Source organism: Solenopsis invicta, chromosome 12 (assembly GCF_016802725.1).
Source record: "Solenopsis invicta isolate M01_SB chromosome 12, UNIL_Sinv_3.0, whole genome shotgun sequence".
Lineage (NCBI taxonomy): Eukaryota > Metazoa > Arthropoda > Insecta > Hymenoptera > Formicidae > Solenopsis > Solenopsis invicta.
The window spans coordinates 11,835,458-11,857,329 of NC_052675.1; the positions used below are offsets into that span (position 1 = coordinate 11,835,458).

The following is a 21,872-nucleotide window of genomic DNA, read 5'->3' on the forward strand; positions in this document are numbered from 1 at the left end:
AAAAATCTAAACGACAGACAGAGTTTATATCAGAACTGTTTACAAAATTTAGAAAAAAAATTTGTCTGTGGCGCCATTGTATTCATATTAAGACCAATCATACTTATTATAAAATTTGACTATGTAATGACATCTAAATTTTCTAAAAAATATTATTAAATTTCATTGCTATAAGTTTTATATGTGACAGACAATTCTTTTTAGCAGAGACAAAAAATAGTGAGAAATTTAACTACATCAGCAAAATATCTTTTTAGATGACTATTAACATATTCCAGCTTCAAGTCAAACTGTTTCAAGTTCGACGAATATGCGTGCGCCGGTTAAATAAGTTGGAGTTTGTAAAAATTAAAAATCTCTATTCGGTACTAAGAACCGCTGTGACTGATATAAGCTTCCTAATCATGGGCAAATAATTTTTTTGGATTTTCACATAATTATGTAAGACACTCAGGAACTCGTTGCTAGAATGTCAAAACTTTTTGCAGCATTGCTGACCATATTTAAACATCCTTCATAATTATTTTGATAATTCAATAAAATTATTTTAAGATATAGCAAATTTTAGATATTTTAGTAAAACCATTCTTTCCGTATAAGATTAAGAGTATCTTCAACTGTGATTAACTTTACAATTAACTTAATCGGCAGAATATTATAAATAAAAATTAATTATTAAAACAATATGAAAAATTCACTTCTTTTCTTTTTTTAATCTATACTTAGTTAATTGTAACACTGATAGATTTTATAATTTTAATCATCCATCTGCAATCATATTTCTATTACCTTCATCTGCAGGTTTGGTTTTTTTTATCCAAGCCAAGTTTTTTAATGCTTTAGAAAAGTCTCGAAAAATTCAGGGTTATTTTTCAAGATCTCTACTGCATTACCAAATAGTTTTTAACTCAAACGTTAAAATCTTTATTTAGTAAAAATGAAATAAAAATTTGACTAAAATTTACTTTTGATAAAACAATTCAAATTACAGTCGGAGAGTTAATATAAATGGATAATTCTTTTTATTAATTTTTTAATTATTTTATTTAATGAGCTGTTATCAATACCGCTAATAATCGATTAAATTTAATCGAAGTAGCTCTAAGTGCATTATTAAAATTTTTTAAGTAAATAAAACGTAAAGACCGCAATAAATTTTCAATCATAAAATCAATACTCGGCTTTTAAAATAAATATTAATTTTATTAGCGAGTGAATTCAGCGTGTCGACTCACGAAAATATAGCGCTGTTTATCTTTTCAATGAAAATTTCAAGTAACTTTTCACATATTTCATCGACGCTCTTTTTCACAAGACACATAGATATCGGAATAAAAAGAATAAAAAGAAGATAGCGAAAAGAAGCTTTGCGAACACGTCGACGGAGCGGCTTTCTACGCGATGCTAAGTTACTAAGTGCTTCGGTAAATTACGTTACCGCGGTACAACATGATTCGATCGATCGTGCAACCGGTAAGCGGATCGTTTTGTGAAAGCGCCCGCAGAAGTAGCTTGATATATACACCCGCGCCGTTCTACGAAGCGAGTCGCTCTTCTGCGCACCCGTGGCGACGTTGTAGCAACGCAGGGGCGTTTAACAAGCCCGGGACGGCGAATTGTGAGCGATGTCGCGAATGAGTTAGGGCGACATTTTAGAGAATCGAGTCGAGTAAGCGTATCGCGTATCAGCCGGCAGTTACGCGGATGAGCGACGCCGAGAAAACATCGCGCGCTTTGCTTACACCTCTATTTTCTCGCACGCCTTAAATCATGCTTAAAATCTGGCTCAGAAATTTTCTTACTCTCTTTATCTTCCTCGCTACAATTTACGAAATCCATTGCTTCTTTCACGTGAAAGCAAGCATCACTGTTAGTTTTAAAATCATACTTACTCTAATGATAAGATTTAACATTCACATCTCTTTTAAATAACAAAATGACATATACAATTACAATATTTTAATCATTTAATAATTGAAAGGTATCTGGACTGAGTAAAGGTTATTTAATTTATTTATTTCTTGAAACGATTTATTGAAGGATATCAAAATATGCTGTATTTTAACATTCTTACGCAATAATTCCGATATATTTGAACGTTGCACTTATTTAAAATTAATTTATCAAGTATTTTTACTATGTTTAAGAAGACAAAACTATAGATGTCAATAGAAATTTTATACTATACTATTTGTATTTGACATAAAGGCATAGCAGAGTGAATGTATGTAAATTAGTTTCAATCCTTCTATTTTTTTTTTTTTGTTACTTCTACGGCATAAATCTTTGCGACGTAAATACCAGAGTTATCCTAAATGGGGTTTTTAAAAACTAATAATTCATAAAATAAGTAAATACATTAAGTGAGCCTTATTTTGCTCAGATAAGTATATTATTAAATACGAGGAGAGTTACTTGATAAGTTCTACGAATACATAACAATTGTAATAGGGTAGAAAAATTCTTTGCATGATTTTGTTGCACCATCTTAAATAATTTTTGTCACTAGAAAAATTTCACTTATGTTTTCCTATATATAAATCTTTCGGGGATTTTTATTTTATTTATTATTTTGTATATTAATAATTATTTTATTTGTGTGCTGTACTACAAAGAAGAGTGCAGAGCTCCTGGTTCAATTCCACTCCCGCCCCTCATTTTATTTATACATGATCTCGAGTAACTGCACTCCCTCTCCTTTTTAATGCAATTATGTAAACAGAAGAGGATATATTTTTTTTACAAGATACTTGATTTAGAGTTTTCTAAATTTTTCTGTTTTTTAAAAACAAATCATTGAAATAAAATTTCTCTGGTAATATAATGAAAGTGATATTATAAAAGATGACATAACAAAAAATACACATAATTTTTCTTACCAGCATTATCTATACATTCATTCGTAAAATTTTTCAAAACTCTTTATATTAGTAACTGAATAGACATATGAAGTATGTATTCCTTATATATCAGTACAATATTTCTGGTGCAATCATTGACCATGATTCATCTTTTATGCTATATAGCATTCTGAGAGGACTTAACTTTAGATCCTATTCCATCCTACTGTGTTTTTCTCACTGACTCTCCTCTATAAAATTCATTCTCTCACTCGCTCTCTTTCCGCCTCTGAAGTTAACTCACTCGCTCATTCTGTTTATATGCACGCGTGTGCGTTTGTCTCTCAGCTTCGCGAATTTCTTCTCTCCGGGCTTACACTCTATTTCCACGACAGCCTCCTCCGTGTCTCGTGACTGCGCACGTCCCGGTAACGAGCACGCCCGTATTGTCGAGGAGGAAAAAGATTGGATTCCCGAGAATTTCGAGAGAAGAATTTTTTAATACGCGTACATAAACGTTTCGCATCGAGCTACGCGACGTTCCGACGACGTAAAAATGTTCTTTATGCAAGAGGCTTTACGGTCACAAAATGTCGAACGAAATGCGAGCGTTCTCTGAAACCAAGAAGAACGCCAGTTCCAACGACGGATCACTCACATATTTTTTCACTCTCCTCGAAACGCGAGGTTTCCCGGTCGCACTCTGCGATTTAACACGAGTAGTATCAACAGTTTCATGAAGCAGCTTGTGAATACCATTGCCGCATTTTATTGACACGGTGACAAGTGCACGTGTTGTAGCCCAGCACGTAACGATCCATGAGCGTTATTTAAAAAATTGCATTCTATATATTTAACTGTAATTCCGTCTTGATGACATTATATCATCGTTTGTTTAATAGATCATAGGATAAGATCATGTAGGATTATTGTACCAGTCCAATAAGAAATTAAATCAGTCAATGAGCAAAACAAATTAATGTGATTACATATTTATGCAAAAATATTTTAATCAACTCTATGTAAACTTAAATTTAAAAATTATCAATTAATTTGCAGTTATTATTATTGTTTTGTTTATATTATTTATTGTTTTGAAATTTTATTTAATTTAACATACTTCTTCATTAATTTACTTATGATTGTTCAGCGACTAATCTAATGATCTATCTGTTTAATAAAAAATCTGATAGTAAAATGATATTGTCCCGAAAAATCAGATGCAAATTTTCGCAATTTAAAGTATCAATAAATTAAAATAGCATTAAAGTCATCCAGGCATTACACAATCGAGATTTTATTCGCGGTATCGATAACGGTCTATTCACTACAGCGCAAAGCGAAGTAACAACGTAAAAATCTCGAATCAAGCTGCGAAAAGCAGAAATGGCACAGCTGGAATGCAGGCGATCTTAAAAGGGTCACGATCCCTTTCGACTGACAACTATGCGCGTCTGAATCTTCGATGAGTAGGGGAAAAAGGAATTTTTTCAAATACTTTCGCGGGAAGAAGACGCCTTCCATTTTGTGCCTCGTTCTGCGAGAAAACCTTGCGATACTTGCCACTATAGACGACGAGAGGAACAATCGTTAAAAGCCGTCGTCATCATAGCGTACTCAGAAAGGATTTTCTAGTATGCTGCAAGAGCTGCGAGATAGCGCGAGTTGGGATGAAATTGTCCCACTTGATTCGAGATTATGTCAGAGCGAAGAAAGTTTAACGAAAAAGATGGTTTTAAACAATTTCTCGAAAATTAAGGGGTTGTAAAATCATAACAAATAAAAAAAAAGAAATTTTTTAATACCAAAATTTTTATTTAAAGAGATAAGTGAATAATGTATTTCTGCTTTGAAAATATGTGTTTTAATTTAAAAAGATTAGAACAAATATGAAAATGTATAAGTAATATAGCGTTTAAATAAACAGTTATCTGTATGGTTGCCATGATTCAGCTGTTTTAAATTATCTGAAATGATGAAGTAAGCAATTTTTTTCTTAACACTTACCATTTTCAGATCAAGAGGGAAATTTTAAAAAATTGTATTTTTTGCCAAACTTCACATATTTGAATTTGAAAATTGCATTTTTCAAAAAAATTTCTTCTTTTTATTCTAACTTGAGAAAACAATTAAAAATTGGTAAATGTTTGTGATTAAATGTTATTAAAATATTGCTTTAAATTTTCAAATTGATCAGATAAACCATATTTGAGTTATCGTGCTAGCCTCTTTGAAAAACATTTGAAAAATACGCATTCTTAGATTTAATAACACTTTTACAGTGCATTAATTTTGTATCTTATTTTTCTACAAATATACATATTTTTAAAATAGAAACACATTGTATTATATATCTATCTCTTTAAACAAAAGTTTTGCATGCTGTTGAAAAATGTTTTATTTGCTGGAATCCTATAATCCTTTAAAAATAAAATGAAGAATCTCCAATTATTATTTGATCTCTACAAAATTTTGAAATATTTAACAAAGTGACTCGTTTAACAATCTTAAGATTTGCTTAAAATATTTAATTCCATTAATTTTTTTGTTCATTGCAATTGCAGCTTTTATTAAATTAATTTAATTAGTAAATAATTCCCTGTAGAAAATTAAGTTGACAAGCCAAGGCAAGATCCAATTTATTTAGTAGGATTATTTAGTAGGTCTAGAGATAATTTCAACGCAGTCTGTAATTCGATCGAGAAGATGGGATTGAGAAAAGAGAAGGAAAAGAATAATAAAACGTCTGAGCGAGTTTACGAACGATTAATTGTCGAAATAACTGTAGACACGAGGAATCGTTTAGGCTGACGACGTTCCGGGACATTGTTTGGCGTGGATACACTCGGTTGGAACGCGTGTCTCCAGACACGCGGGACATAATATACGGGGACAGTTACGGTCCTTGGTCCGACGTATATTATGTCTCGTGTAAGTGCACCGCTCTAGACGTCCATCCATCGCATAACGCCCTACGTGAACGTGCGCGAGGAATTCGCTTCGTGAAAAATGGACTTGGTTTGTCCTAAGTTTACTGATGATCCTTCACACCCAATCATCAAGGCGCTGCAGCACATTCTCGTTCGATGGTCGATCGGGAAGTCCAAGCGCAAGTGCTTGACATTGGAATCTTTCTAATGTTTATTGTATACACGAATTTCTTATGATAAATAAATTGTATTTTAATAAATCCATCACTAAAGAATTAGTACGTTACATTAAAAAAGCATCAATATGTAATAATTAACAAATAATATTAATGAAATGGTAAGAATGCCGAAAAAAACTCACTTAAATTTATTTTTGGAGATGACATATTTTCATTTATATTAATTATTACATTTATTATTATCATTTAATCTTACGTTAATATTACATTAGTACACAAAATGATTAGAATTAAGTTAACAATTTATTGTTTTATATACAAATAAATAAACATAAAATCTTTTTGAAAGAATTTAATAATTTTAAGAAGACATATTTTTATTACATAAAGACACAAAATTTATTCGTATAAGCAAATTATGTCTGTTAAGATTATAATTTCTTTCAAGAAGATTTTGTATTCTTGCTTATATATCAAACAATAAATTCTTAATTTGATACTAATTTCTTTTATGTGTATAATTTATAATAAAATTTGCGGCGCAAAATACTGTTACACGCATAAAATAAGATATACACTGAAAATAATTACTACATTTTAATCAATATTTGTTTTTTTATTTGCAAGAAAACATTTACTAAATTTAAATACATATTTACTTATTGTTAGTAAAAGAATAATTAATTAAGTTTAACTATTGATTTTTCTTTATTGAATAAATATTTATGTATCGCAAGTAAATATTTTCTTGCAATTATATAAACAAATCTTTATTAAAATTTAATAAAGTTAGTAAATTGTTTTTTAGTGTAACCTGTTAAAATTTCATCTGTATTATTCATTTGTTATTTATTAAATGTTTTTGTCAATAATAAAAATATTAATGACTATCGGAATATTGATGCAATGCGACGCGTTCGGCAACTCTCGCCTGTAATGCATTACATGTAAATATTTTAAATTGGTTTTTAATTTTATATTGATTTTTTAATCTTATATCGGTGTATAGAGGTAAATAAGAGAATTTTGGTCTCTTAAATATATACATAAAGCGAGCTTCCTTTTAACAGCATTTCGCTCGAAATTCTCCACCAACTGAGATTTTATTTTTACTCTTTTCTCCGCGCACGCGACGCAAGGCACGGCCGATTTATTCCTTCGTCGTCGGAATCATTCGTACGATAAATAAAATCCGCAGGCAAAAGGGTGCACAGGATAGGCGAGAAACGACGAATCCGCCACGGCTCGTCGCGATCTGCGCGTGGTAAGTACACGCGCGAATGCGCGCGACGGTTTCACGCCTGTCACGTAGACGACGTTTAAATCGAGCGCAGAAAAACGCGACCCGTTTTGCAGCTTCGGGCCGGCACGAAGCGGCGTGCCGAAATTTTTCTCTCCGCGACGACTATTTTTCCTCGACTCTCCGCGAAATGACTCATTATCGTCGCTCAAAATAAACTTCTGTAGATTTCATTTTTTTATACATGCCAAGCATATTTTTTATAAAATGTAAACGAAATTATAGAATGTAAATTGCAGTAGAAAAAGTGTTACAATAATAAAAGCGGATAATAACCCATTTTTAAATTAACATTATTTCGATATAAATATATATTAAGATTTTTAATTTATGTAGAACTTTTAAGGAACATGATAACTATAATATTCAATTAATGGGTCTCCAAATTTTAAATCTAACTTCAGTAGTAACAAAAAAAAAAGAAAAAATAAAACGTGTGAAACTGACAGAATCTAAAAATGGGATACTATATAGAATCAAATTTCAAGAACAGTATGATAAAATAACACTATAAATAAAATGCAAATTTGTTTATTTATGTAAACTGATCAAAATACAGTTAAATGCACTTACTACAATTATATGTATATGGTTACATAGTTCCTATCTTTTTACTCTTCAATAAATAGAAAATAAAGTGATATTGATGTATATGAATAATAAGAAACAAAATTAATGAAGAAATCTAACCAAAATTGAATGGCTGAAGTTGATTCTGGTAAAAAACCAGAAAATGGATCCTGGTTGTATGGTGGCAGTACCCATTTGCCATTCATACAATCTCGCTTTTGCAATAAAATAACGTAGTTCGTGAATGACTCCTCACAAATACTGCACCTTTGCCAGCTACATGAATGGGAGTGTTCATACAAACTGAGATTGATGAGTGGCATATGGGCACTACCATCATCACACGACCCATTTTTGACCACTCATTCAGCCATTTGATTTTGATTAAATTTCTTCATATTTTACTTCACACTATGTCTGTATCAAGTTTAACGACGATTAGTTTTGTGTCATAAAATCTTCCCAATTTAGAATATTCCTTTTTTATAGTTTAAAATAACATTTAGTAAGATTTTGTGTATATTAAAATAGTATTATTTTAACACTTTGAAACTTATAAAGAAAAAAAGTTTTTAAAAGTGTAAAAAATGTTTTTAATTTTATAGGTAAATTTTTACCCAAAATAGTGTTAATTGTAGGAAGTAGAAAGGCTTGATGTATGTATAAGAAATGATGAAAAACCGATGGACATTGATTCGTTAAGACAGGCATAAGAATGAAACAAATATGAAATTTTTTGTAAGTTACTTTTTATTATGTATTAACAATAAGAGAACTATTTGCAAAATTATAAAATATAAAGCTTCAGCAGTCTGTCTCATCGCGCAGTGGAAATCGTTAATATTTTAGAAGTGTAACTCGAAAAAACGAAAAAAATATTAAGATTTTTTAAAAATTAAAGAGCATTAAATTTATATTACAGTCAATTTTATTTACATTTTACATTACTAAAAAGAGTTCTACTTCTTTAATTTTTTTGCCATTTTGTTAATTTGTATAAGATTTTTTTTATTTTAATTCATTCTACAGAAGGAAGCTTTCGAAACATAATTCTTACAAAACCATAAATTACATTGTGCGATGTACACAAGCTCCAGTAACTTTATTGTAACCTCAAAAATAGTTTTTTATTACACAGTATAAATAGACTACAAAAGAATTTCGTATTCAATTCATTTCTACGTCTATATTAATGAGTTAAAGTTGACAGAGTTTTTGTCATTTTAAATCTTTCTACCTCCCTTTGTTCTTAATGTAAGAAAAATATAAGTAGTACCCCAGAGTTAAAAGAGGTTGTTCTTTCTCTGCTTCATAGTCTTAGAAATAATATAAGCAGAGGAAGAAAACGTAACTTTGATTAATATTTATTAGGTTCGATATTAATCAATGCCAATGTAATGTGATTGACATTTTTTTTACATGCTTATGAGCTATACGAACACTCCAAGAAATCCAATATTGACAAAATGTTAATTAACATGTTAATTTAAATTTTCTACTTTTCTTAAAGACATCTTTAAGATTATTTGTATTATAGAATGTCTGAAAGATATGTAAATAACGTCTTTAAGACCTTTATGCCCGAACATGGTACTGTCTAGATAATTACTGTTTTACAGATTAAATAATGTTAAAGATGTTTCACAAATTAAATTATGTTAAAAACGTGTTTCCACGATATTTCATGCAAAATGTCGGAAGTATCGCTTTTTCGTAAACAGAAATGACAAACGAGACAGCTGGCGGCGTCTCCGATCACAGGAGCAAAGGTGATTCTCGCGCTAATTGCGCCCTCGGCTTTAAATATTTTGACGTGCCCGAAATTTGGCCGCGCGTGTTACCAGACGCTCGCGCCAACAAGTTGTGCAAATATTTACGACCGTGTCTCTCCCTCGCGAATCTCCTCGGGCTCCCGGGCGCTCTTCATCCCGCCGTTACGCACGTTACAGAGAGGATTCATTTTTTCCGTATTAAAATAAAATTAAACGGTGCCTCGTGACGAGAGAAGAATGGCCCCCGCATGAAAAATCACCGTCCACCTCTTCGCGAAGAAAGGATATTACGGATGTTACGCTTCTTCTTGCTGGAATCGTAAATCTTACCGCGCGCCGCCGCCGTTGAGTTTCGTGAGGTTTTACGAGACATCAACTGGCTGGCTCTCTCGTAGAGGCCGATGATTCCCTCCCTGACCGATTCCCCGTGTTATTGGACGCGGTATTTATTTTTGCATCGCGAAACGCGCAGAGTAGATGAATAATTGATTGGCTTTTAACGAGACGAATATACCTTTGAGACATGCAACATTTATTTTGCATTGTTATCTGGTTAACTCTACAATTTGTTATAATATTTTATTAATGTAACCGCCACCTGCGATATTTATTATTAATAACACCAAAAATAGAAGTGTTCCCCTGCACGGAAAGTCTGTCATCGTGTTGACGACAATCTCCCCAAGGGAGATCAACTTCTATAATCGGCGCATCGTCAATATCCGATAGTTTCCCAATAAAAGCTGTACTCGTGCGGACCGCGCACGTCTCATCCGTGTCAATTAGGGGCTAATTGATTTCGAGTGTAAATCTGTAATGCGCAGTAAGATTTTTCAACGGCGTCACGGTGTTTCGAATCGGGGTTGCGGTTGCGGTGGGGCTGCAAGCGGAGCTGCTTGCAGGCGAAAGCACAGTTGTTCCCACTAAATTTACGACGACGAGAGAGGTCTAACCCTCCTTTCTTACGATTTCTCACTCGCATTGCCCCGTTTCTCTGCCGTTAATGAGTCCCTATCGTACGGCACCATATGTTTCCCCGACGATACTGTTTGTTTTTTTTCCCCGAAGGCGGAGAAGGGGCGGAGAGCTTTTACCGCGCCAGTCGTATCCCGCTCGCAGGCGTTCCGATCCGAATCCGCGTGTAAAATGTAACTTAACCGCTTTACTACATGCGTACGCGGCCGCGGCCAGGTCGCCATTAAATGTCCAATATTTTCGGGTTTATGTTATATTCATGCGTTGACAATGGATGGATGTGCAGCGGGAAATTTCATCAGTGCACACGAAATACAGATAAGCAAACAGATATCCGCTGAATATTGGCGATGATGGGAAATCGATCATTCGATTGATGCGAGAGCGCTTATTGTTCGGCGAGGGTAGCGGGGTTACTCCACCGAAAAATTTTACCGGCATCCCGTCGTCATACATGGAAACATGGTTGCCACGTCACCGTTACTTCGTTATTGTCTTGTCTTTTTTAGCATCTTTAGCCTTCACTTTTTGAAACTTTTCTATAGTTCGTCTTCTTCCTTTTACTGTGCAAGAAAAGAGAGATATTTGATTATTTATTTCGTCAAATATCGCTATGATTTTTTTTTTAAAGAAACTCCGTTATTACATACCGCAGACCACATTTGCTAAACACACTGATCCTGGACCGCAATCATTATCCTTCTTGCAGTACTTGCGTTTAGCCTTATTATCGACTGCTTGCCTTCTCGATCTGTCCGAAACTTCGTAAGCCACGATTTCGCTCTTAGACAACGTAGATGATGTTAATATTATTACATTATGAAGAGAATTTTTTTTCGAATTTACCTTTAATCCTCTGTGTACACGCTGGGTTAAAATCACCCGGACTAATTTTCAAAATTCTGGCATATGAGCATGTCTTTGAGCAATTATTGCGAAATATCTTTTATGCTACGACTTTTCCAATTTTTGCACCGGAAAATTCTTTTCTTTTCAATCTTTAAACGATTGATTAAAAAAAAATTAATTAAAATTGATGAATTACAACCCGAGATATAAGCAATAAAAAACTCAGGATAAAAGATACCCAGTGTGTACAGAGAGACATTTTTTAAGTGTGTACATTAAAGGTTAAAGATCATATGATATTTACCATATAGTAATCATGAGACAACGTGGACACCGAAGAATTTTACTATAATTTTAGTAAAATTTTAATAAATTTAGTAGTTAAATTATTGTAAATTTTACTGAAATTATTCATATAGTAAAATTCTTATTTTGTCATTATGATTTGAGGGTTAATTCTAATACAAAATTCTCTCTGTGAAGACTAATGATAGGAACATATTCAGAAATGTAATATTAATTCTTAAACACTACACTTTTGGCTCCAATCGTAAACACTATACAATTATGGGTTTGAAAGACCTGTGCAACTTCGAGAAATCATAACATTCGTTCCAATTAATATTTCTCAAATTTTTTTAAAATAAAAGTTCAGTCTTAGAGATGTGGCAGTATAAACAGTATTGTTGAAAAATGATTTATTATAAAATTATTTCAAAAAAAACTATTAACAAAAATAGAGATTTGTGAAAAAATGTATTTTTCTAAATTAAATTATATCTTTGCAACAAAAAAATTTTTAAGGACTTTATAATATGACTTTTTAAAACTAAAAAGTAATACTTAAGAAAAAATTATGGTATTGCCATTCCTTTTAAAATTCTAATTATGTAATAAGAAAAATATGATAACAAAACCACTTTATTTTCATGCCGTATGAATTCTAATTGAGATCTGAAGCTGATCAACGTTGCAATAGTGATTTCAAATCGCCCCTCCCCCTTCCCAAGTTGAACTTTCTACTTTATTCCCTCTTTACATAGTAAGCGATCGAAATTTCGTACAGAATCTTCCAGACCCAGTGTAATATACGTATTTAAGGATAATATAAAATCAAAGTTATAGGTTTTAAAAGAGTTGCAATAAGAGAGCAATTGCATAGAGACCCAAGTGGGAATTGAATACCCAGTGAAATACTGGCTCAGTATCAATTTTTAATATCGAGTATAAGTACTAAATGCTAATATTGATACAATACTGGTAAAATACCGAAATGATAACAAGAGGAAAAAGACTTGAAATACAGTACTATTATGGTACGGAATTACAGTGTCATATCAGAGTATCAAAAATTAATATTGATTGCATTGGTACCAAATATTAATATTGATTTCTAATACTGTGACTGTATTACCAAAAATTAAGGCTTTTCAGTAGTCGCTGCATATTGAAATCGTGATGTCATAAGCAAAAAATTATACGTAACAGTTTTTTGCTATTTATGAATAAAAAGAATTTGGATAAAACAAAATAATGGAATCACTTTAAAATACGTGTAAAAATGGGTCTAAGTTTTTATTTTCTTTCCTGACAATTAGTAAATAGTAATACGTAAAAGACACGTGAAATGAAAATTATTTAGGCCAGAAAATACACGAACAACTGTTAAAAGAAATGAAAAATATGTATAAAATTCAAAGATAACTTTACTTGTGGCCCATTTTTACGAATTTGACAAATACGAGACAAGTCACATTTTTACAATAAAGCACATAATAACAAATAGCATGCAAGGCAAAATTTCATCGTCAACACATTACTTTTCACGACTATTAATTCTAATTTATTCTACGATATTACATCACTATCGCGGAATTTTCAGACGATTATTCAGGAGCGTTAATACTATTTCTCAATGTTTTAACGGGTCTGTAGTGTAAAGATCCTAGAGCTCGCTCTAACACAAGGGAGAAGGTATCGGATATTACACGGTTGCATTACTTATAATGTACTATGTGGTATTCTTCTCATGGCAGAGAGTTTAGCCGCGCGCCTCTCTGACGGCGGAATCCCGTATTGATTCTCACTAGGACACAATCTTTCAGTTTTAATACAAGCATGATATCGAATATCTACCGATAGTATATTACTGATACTCGATATTTTTTTTTGCCAATTTCAATACGAATATGGTATCGAAAATTTATCGATAGTACACTGGATCTAAAGCGACGCTGGACATGTTTCTTTAGTCAATTTGAAGACATGATATCGAAAGTTTACCGGCAGTACACTGATACTTTGACGTACCTTTTTTTGTTAATTTCAATATGACATGAAAATCTACCTATAGTATACTTGACCAGTTTTATATACTATTCAATAACGACGTTGGAGTACACAATATTACTATGGTATCTAAAAATTTAGTTACATATAAATCAGAAAATAATTTTATGTTGGACTATCAAAATAATTATGTAAGACGTTCAAGCATAACTGCTGCAATAAATGTTAACATTCTAGTAACCAGTTTAAACGTTAAATTTTTTTTAACGGTTTAAGAATTGTTTTCAGGTCTTTAACAAAATTGTTCTTTCTGTGTAGTACCATAACATATCCTAACAGCACACTTTATACAAAGAATTTTCCAAGAATGTTCTTAGGACGTATAGACATTCCACGGGAATTCTATAAGTGTCCTTGGGAGATTTGTGCTGTATGGGATTATTATTTCAATGATGACCCAGTATAGGGCTGGTACTGTAATACTAAACCAATTCTTTGATACAAAATCGGTAGTATTTAATACCTATTGGTTGAACGTATTCTTTTCCCACTTTAATGAAAGGAATATAATGTGCGAAATTAATCGACGCGATTACTCACTGACTCTTTGCTTGATTCGTCCAATTCGATCACCTGAATGTCCGGTCTTCCCTAAAACGGAACAACTAAATGAGATTAGCACATAATCATCACGAGACACTTATATGAGAATAAAAAGTAGATAGCAAAAGTAGATTTACATGCACGTTGACGAAGCGGTTTTCCACACGATGTTAAGTTACTAAGAACTTCGTTAAATTACGTTATCGCGGTAGAACATGATTCAATCGATCGTCCAACTGGTAAGCAGATCGTTTTGCGATAGCGCCGTAAAAGTGATTTGATATACACTTTGCGCCATTTTATAAAGCGAATCGCTCTCCTACTTATCCGTTGTGACTTTGTAGCATTTCTGAAGCGTTCGACAAATCCAGGATGGCGAATTGTAAGCGGTGTCGCGAGTGAGTTAGGGTGACATTTGAGAAAATCGAATCGGGTAAGCTTATTATGTATCAGCAGTTACGCGAATGAACGATGCCAGGAAAACATTGCACGCTTTGTTTACATCTATTTTCTCGCACACGTTAAATCATACTTAAAATCTGGTTTAGGAGCTTTTTTATTCTTTTTATCTTCTTCATTATAATTTAAAAATCCTTCACAAAAGAGCGAGCATTACTGTCGGTCTTAAAATCTTTTCTAAGCTAATGGTAAAGTTTAACATTTATATTATACAGAATTGCAACGTAAGAGAGAGAGAGAGAGAGAGAGAGAGAGAGAGAGATATCAATTGCATAGAGAAAGAAATACAATATGCAAAATCAAACGACGCGATTACTCACTGATCTGTCTGATTCGTCTACTTCGATGACCTGAACGTTTGAGTTTTCCTACAACGGAATGACCAAATGAGATGAATATGTACACAATTATCACAGGACATATAGATATATTAGAAAACAAGATAGCGAAAAGGAGCTTTGCTAGCATGTCGACGAAGTAACGTGACTTTCTATGCAATGCTAAGTTATTCGCAATGCTTCGGTAAGTTACATCACAGCGGTATAATGATTTGATCGATCGTGCAACTGGTAAGCGGATCGTTTTGTAAAAGCACTGCACAAATGGCTTGATGTACACCCGCGGTTTGTTCTACGAAATGAATCGTTCTCCTGCGCATCCGCGACTTTGTAGCGTCGCTGGGACGTTTAACAAGTCTAGGACGACAAATTGTGGGCGGAATCGTGAGTGAGTTAGGGCGACATTTTAGAGAGAATCGAGTCGAGTAAGCGTATCGTGTATTAACCGGCGGTTATGTGAATGAACGATGTCGGGAAAGAATCGCGCTCTTTGCTTACACACCTCTATTTTCTCGCACGCTCTAAATCATACTTAAAATTCAACTAAGAAACTTTCTTATTCTTTTTATTTTTCTCGCTGTAATTTACGAAATCCATTGCTTTCTTCACGTAAGAGTGAATACTGTTTGCCTTAAAATTATTTCTAAACTACAGCTAATGTAACATTTAACTCCCAACTACATTCAAATCTTGCCTGCACAATTATGCCCGCGGAATAGTTTTGTACCCCAAATTTTGATAAAAATTTTAATTAGAAAAAAATTTTTTGAGTTGGTGTTTTCTTAGTATGATGTAATAATTAAACATAAAAGGTAAAAGATAATAATTTATTATAAATATAAAGGAAACAAAGTTTGCAGGGTTCTAAAAAGAATAAAGATTTTCTTCCAATTTTCGACATTGTTAATTTTAGGATATTTTTTTCTAAATAATTAAATAATTAATAAATATGCTACATAATATTTACGTAATGTGCGGTAGGGTATATTTGTACGTGTAGTTAAGGGTTAATATTATATTATAAAGTATTTGCAATACAAGAGAACAATTGCATAGAGAGAAAAATACGATGTACAAAATCAAACGCGATTACTCACTTTTCTGATTGCGTCGTCCACTTTGACCACTTGAATATTTGGTTTTTTTTCCTATGATGGAACGACCAAGTGAGATTAGCACATAATCACGTTTTAACACTATAGATTGCGCTGCGCCTTTATACGGCAGGATTAAAACAATTCTGTGTACCTTCTTGTCTCGAACGACACATTTCTGGGCCGAAATGGCGTATATTAACAACGCGAACAGAAGAAGTCGTTTCATGCTGGGAGACGCGTTTAACAGAATTGCGATGGGCCTTACAATGCACGAGTGCCTTTATACCAAGTCCCAAAGCGCTGGTTGCAAAATGGTTCCATCAGCGCGTCCTTATCGTCAAAACATCATTAAAGCGCGGCACCTTCGGAAAATGGATTGCTAACGCTTCTCTTAACTCGACCGGAAATTACGCAAATGTAGTTGACGTTACGCTAAGTATCCACGGGATTTGCCGCTCATTTTCTCACTTATTTATCTAAATTAGAAAAAAGAGAAGCACGTCGTAAAGTACGACGACGTCGCGTAATTTCCTCGAGCGCGAGTAAAAATGGGCATTCGTTATCTTAATTTTACGGCTGTTCTAAAATGTTCTAGCCGGTTTTATCAACGAATAATATTTTCAATTAAATTTGTTGTAAAAAATTAATGTATTTTAATTTTTAATCAACAGGAAGATTTTTTTCCTAAAGATACTCGGGATAACTTTGGTATTCATTGCCGCGTCACTGCACAATAGTTCTAAAAATAGAAGAGACGCTGATAATACGGTTTCCATTTACATTTTGTTTATAACTTTGCTAACTCTTTTGTGTGCGACTCTTTTTTTAGGAATAATTTAGCATATAATTCATATTTTATTAAAGATTTTTAGGGGCGTTGACTATAAATCTGTAATTAAAATTTTAAAATTTAAAGTGCCGGATCAAAATGGCATTTCAAATCCAACAAAATTATCATTTTAATTCACGTTGAATTTGGAATTAATTAGTGATTTTTTTCCTGTAACCCTTATATTGACTTTCAAAATAAACTCAGAAAGAACTCGTTATTCTAATTTTTGTGGAAAATATATGTATGTATTTGTTACTTTTACCCATTTTACGAGTATTTGACAAGATATGCAGATCAAGAGGTGAAACACACAAGAGTGTTGATTTTTTTGTAAAGAGTCATATCTTTCATCTTTATAATAAGCCTAGAAAGAAGTCGCTATTTTTATTTTTGTAAAAATTTTTCTAAATTCTTAAACAACCAGGACATCTATGCATACATACATACACACACACACACGCACGCACGCACGCACGCACGCACGCACGCACGCACGCACGCACGCACGCACGCACGCACGCACGCACGCACGCACGCACACACGCACATAAATCAAGTACGATAAAGTTAATAATTAATATTTTTAATTGAAAACCTAACGTGTGATTACTTTCGTCAATGTGTGGTCTATTCAATTCTAGATTCAACGTTCCGAAATAATATTTATTATTTAACTATCATCCTAAATCATTTACAAAAATGTGATGATACTGCATAATGAGTCGGAGAGAAACAAGGTTGATAATGTTGGCCTCTTCACATAAAAATAGACAAGATTAGATAGAAAATTGATTTTCTTTGAAAAACACAGTATTTTGTTATAATATTTATTTAAAACGAAGAAGGCATATTGCAAAATATATGCAAATTTATGTACATAAACATAAAACCGAAATCTCGCGACGTGTAACTTGCCAAGGTACGCCTAGGCTTGCCCAGGTTCGTCACAAATTCGGCTCGCAAATTGGTAAAAAAACAGGTTAATAAACCATGACCTAATGGTATGTTTAGTCTCGCCGAGTCATGGCAAATCATGACTCTACTTCTCGCCGTAGAAACAAAGGTGGCTCGCTGCCGTTCGCAATAAATCGTGACTCGTAGCTCGTCGTTTCCGCAGACTGTTAGTAGATTGGTCGCGAGTCAAAGGGCTCGTGTCTTAATTGAACGAGAGTTTCTCTATGCTGGCACAAACCTATCAGAATCTATTCATTGCTAGTCGAGACACTCGTTAAGTGACTTCGTGATTATTCAAGTCGTGTACACTAGAGTTGTGTAATGAGAAAATTATCGAGTTTCTGCAATGATATGAAAGAGAAGATTTATTACGGACTCCGAGACATCTATACTACAAAGATCGATATGTAATAAAGAATTCGTAGAAAATAATAAAAAAAAACGTGAATATTTCAGTACAAGGATTAAAATTAGAGACTTAGTAAATTATAGAAAATTGCATAAAACTTATAGAAAATTGTATTAAAAAAGCAAGCTTCTACAAGAACAAGAAATAGACATTTGAAAGTTTTATATTTTAATACAATATTATACTTTGAAATATAACTAATATAAAATGTTAAAAGATTATGGATAAGGGAAAAATATTTTCTAGAATGTATTAGTATGTAATTTTATAAGTTCAAAGCTTAATCACTTTCACCACTTTATTGCATATAATAAATACACAAATAAATTATAATTTGCTTAACCCGCTAGTATTTATGCAAGAAGTATAAACAAGGAGAAACGTATAGACGCTATTTATTTTATGCCACTGTAGATTATGTACAGCAACGCGCATTCCACAATTATTATACAAATACCTCAGTGATACTAAAACAAATTATATTTATATTTACATGTTATACATGTATGTATTATTAATTTCTATAAAGAGATATTAACCACCATCGTCTTTTACATTTTTTCAGCATTTTTAGAATTTGCTGTAAAAAAAATATAATACTGCACAACCAGCTATCTTCAAGTGCTTTCCAATTGCAATATCCCTAGACACTTTCAGACACACGGCGACATAAGTTGCGTTGCAATTGTCGTAATTGTCGACATAACATCTGTACTTAGCCCGAGAACTACTAATCGACTGTGTAAGCTTGTGTTGTCTAGTGATAATTAAATAGCTACTAACTGCGACAGCTATAAACGAGGTTGAAACGGTAAAAACTCAGTTTTTCTCACTATCAAGAATTAAAAAATGCTAGGCATAGGTATAGGTATAGTATTGAAAAATAATTCTAACTCTATGCGAAATTGTACACAGCGTACACACTTTGTTCCGATTGAGTCGTGCATAACATTACACTTTACGTATTCTTGTACGTATGTGTAAAATGTATGAAGCTAATAATAGCAAAAACACCCTTTGCTTATGCGCTTTCCATTTCAAACTGCAGGAGACCTATACGACTCCTTGCAAGTATTGACGAGTCAGACGTACTACTGCACGAAGTGACTTGTTGGCTCTCGTCTATAAAGTTTCTTGACTCGCAGCACTTACAGACAGTTTTCGAAAACGACGTATCACGAGATGTGAATCGTGAATTGTGAACGATAGCGAGCCAGCCACAGTGCATACAGACTCGTCAAACCAAGACGAGTCTTGGCGAGCTGTACGTCGTGGGATCTCGGCTTAACCTCGGTTTCCCTACATAGACTGCGGAAACACGGAAAATCTCTAACACATATATTGTAAACTATAGATTTGCAATAGAATTACAACAAATTTATCGAATAACTATTTCGATATGAAAATTCCGTTATCAAGATGCTATTCTTTAACTTTGCATAACTTAAAATATGTAAATCGAATAAAATATTAAATAACAAAAACAGCAATGTGCATATATTCGTGCAACAATAGAGCCCGAGTTTAAAAATAACGAGGAAATATGTGTAAATAAACACTAAAATATATCTTGAAGAAAGTTTTAAAACCGTGAAAAATAAAAATGCCTTATAACAAATGTCTGCTATTGTGTATTGGCACATTAATGTCAACTGCTTAATGGCGGACTAAACAAATGATTTCATAAGTATAAGTGATCACTAGAATTCGTCACTTAATAACAGAGATATTACAAATTGCCACAATACTTGCCTACGACTGGTCATAATACCACCCTTTTATCCTTTCTACTCTATATATTATTGATTATTTCGAAACATCACGAACGCTTGTAGATCGACAGCGTCTACGCATTCTTATTCGATTTCGTAGTATTCCCTTAAGCGATATATATTTTCAGTCTCTCCACAGGTCCTCGGGAGACAGAGAGGATACTTACTGTGCATTTTCCGCGGAATACCGCGCGCTACCTTCCGTAAAATAAGAAATACGAGACGCTCTCGCTTTCCGATGCTCGAGATAGTTCAGTCCCACGAGTGCAGTATGCATTTTCGCGTTTCTCTCGTGCGGCTGAGTGTGGCAATATGACGGCGCGACTTTTCATCGAAGATCGACTTTAATGACCGACGAGCTCTCGACAGTCGGTCGCGAACAAAGAGCCTTTTATTTTTGCCTCCTCGAACCAAAATGCGCGCGGAAGAAGTAGAAGAAGAAGAAAAAGAAGAAGAAGAAGAAGAAGAAGAAAGGAGAGTCACGGACATCAGGATTAAAACCTTTAATCAACCGCGCGCCATTAACACACTTTGTTAGCAAGGTACGTTGCGGTCATTATGGAATAAAAAGAGGGAGAGCCAGCGCGGAAAATCTCTACGAAAGAGTAAAAACTGCACCGCATGCTGAAGTGCCCGGGCCCTTCGGTGTTCCTTAGTTGCGTCCGAATGATTATCGTGCGCCCATTAGCACTTCAACTTTCGCGTCGCCGCGTCCGCTTATTACGCGAATAATCAAAGATGTTTTCAGCCGCCGGCGAAATGGCCACATTAGGAAATTGCACGCTCGATGTATCGCTCATATCGTTATTTTCACTGCCTCGTTATCTATCTTTGAGAGAGCTCTTTCGTTCGTGTCGATATACTCACGTATGCTCGCCTGGTAAATTCGTGTTTGCCTCGAACGTGAGATCATTAATATCTTGTTCTTGTTGCGTCATTAATTCAGAAACAGAATATCGCAGGGAAAGATTTATTGCTACATTTTCCATAAAACGAGCGTTTTCAATGTGCGTGATTGAAGATGAATGATAATAAAATTATACAACTGAATCATCTAAAAATAACATAAATAAACAAATCTTTACTTTTGGAGAATTGAAAGAAACTATTTAGTTCTCATAACTGCAGTACTAAAAATAATTAAAAATATATAAAGCATGCGTTATTATCACACACAATAAGTGAGTAGAATGTGTCACTTTTTAAACTAATTTCCAAAAGACAACATTAATTTAAATAATGCTGAATTGCATTATTTTTCAATGAAAAATATTTTTGTATCAGTTAGTTTTTTAAATATGGAAATTCTGTAAGTGTATGACAGACTCTTCTGAGGATGTTATAAAATAATAAGTATTTCTCAAGGAAAATATTTAACGTATTTATTATTAAAAAGTATAATTTATAACAAAAGTTAATTCGTAAAATTAAATTTTAATTCGCTAAAATAATTCATTATCAAGTATATTTTTGTAGAATGTAATGTAAGATAAACACACAGTCACTGACTAATAATATTTTTTATGTGGCAGTTGACCGAATGACAATTTTGTAGATCTGGTTTCTAGAAATATTTAAGTTCTTGGAAAATAAAATTTTCGCTGTCAATCATGGTTTACTAAAGCTATATTTGCTGTCGTAACTATAAATTTATAAACTATAGCAAAAAGGTTTACTGTCGTTTCTAATACAAAAATAAAGGCA

At 33.2% G+C, this 21,872-nt stretch overlaps 2 protein-coding genes across 5 annotated transcripts in view; one reads left to right on the forward strand and one right to left on the reverse strand.

Annotated features, from left to right (window-relative positions):
• Positions 1-21,872, forward strand: part of LOC105208223 — a 518,645-nt gene that overhangs the window by 265,313 nt on the left and 231,460 nt on the right. The window lies entirely within an intron of this gene.
• Positions 8,547-16,522, reverse strand: LOC105208221. 2 transcript variants are annotated; one of them, XM_026135336.2, is made up of 6 exons: positions 16,353-16,522; positions 16,202-16,252; positions 15,087-15,134; positions 14,305-14,355; positions 11,217-11,349; positions 8,547-11,129 (listed from the first exon to the last, which is right to left on the reverse strand). In XM_026135336.2, the coding sequence occupies exons 1-6, from the start codon at positions 16,425-16,427 to the stop codon at positions 11,047-11,049; spliced, it is 441 nt and encodes a 146-aa protein (XP_025991121.1). In that variant the 5' UTR covers positions 16,428-16,522; the 3' UTR covers positions 8,547-11,046. The 2 variants fall into 2 exon arrangements, with proteins under 2 accessions (XP_025991121.1, XP_025991122.1); XM_026135337.2 differs by lacking the exon at positions 15,087-15,134 and having other exon boundaries at positions 16,353-16,496.

What these genes read in the sequence shown, in the direction of transcription:
- LOC105208221 (XM_026135336.2), bottom strand. Translation starts at nt 16,427, where the DNA reads ATGAAACGACTTCTTCTGTTCGCGTTGTTAATATACGCCATTTCGGCC. An exon ending in GTGTCGTTCGAGACAAGAAG is followed by an intron (nt 16,253 to 16,352) that starts GTACACAGAATT and finishes GTTCCATCATAG; the next exon opens with GAAAAAAAACCAAATATTCA. An exon ending in TTTAGCAAATGTGGTCTGCG is followed by an intron (nt 11,130 to 11,216) that starts GTATGTAATAAC and finishes TTTCTTGCACAG; the next exon opens with TAAAAGGAAGAAGACGAACT.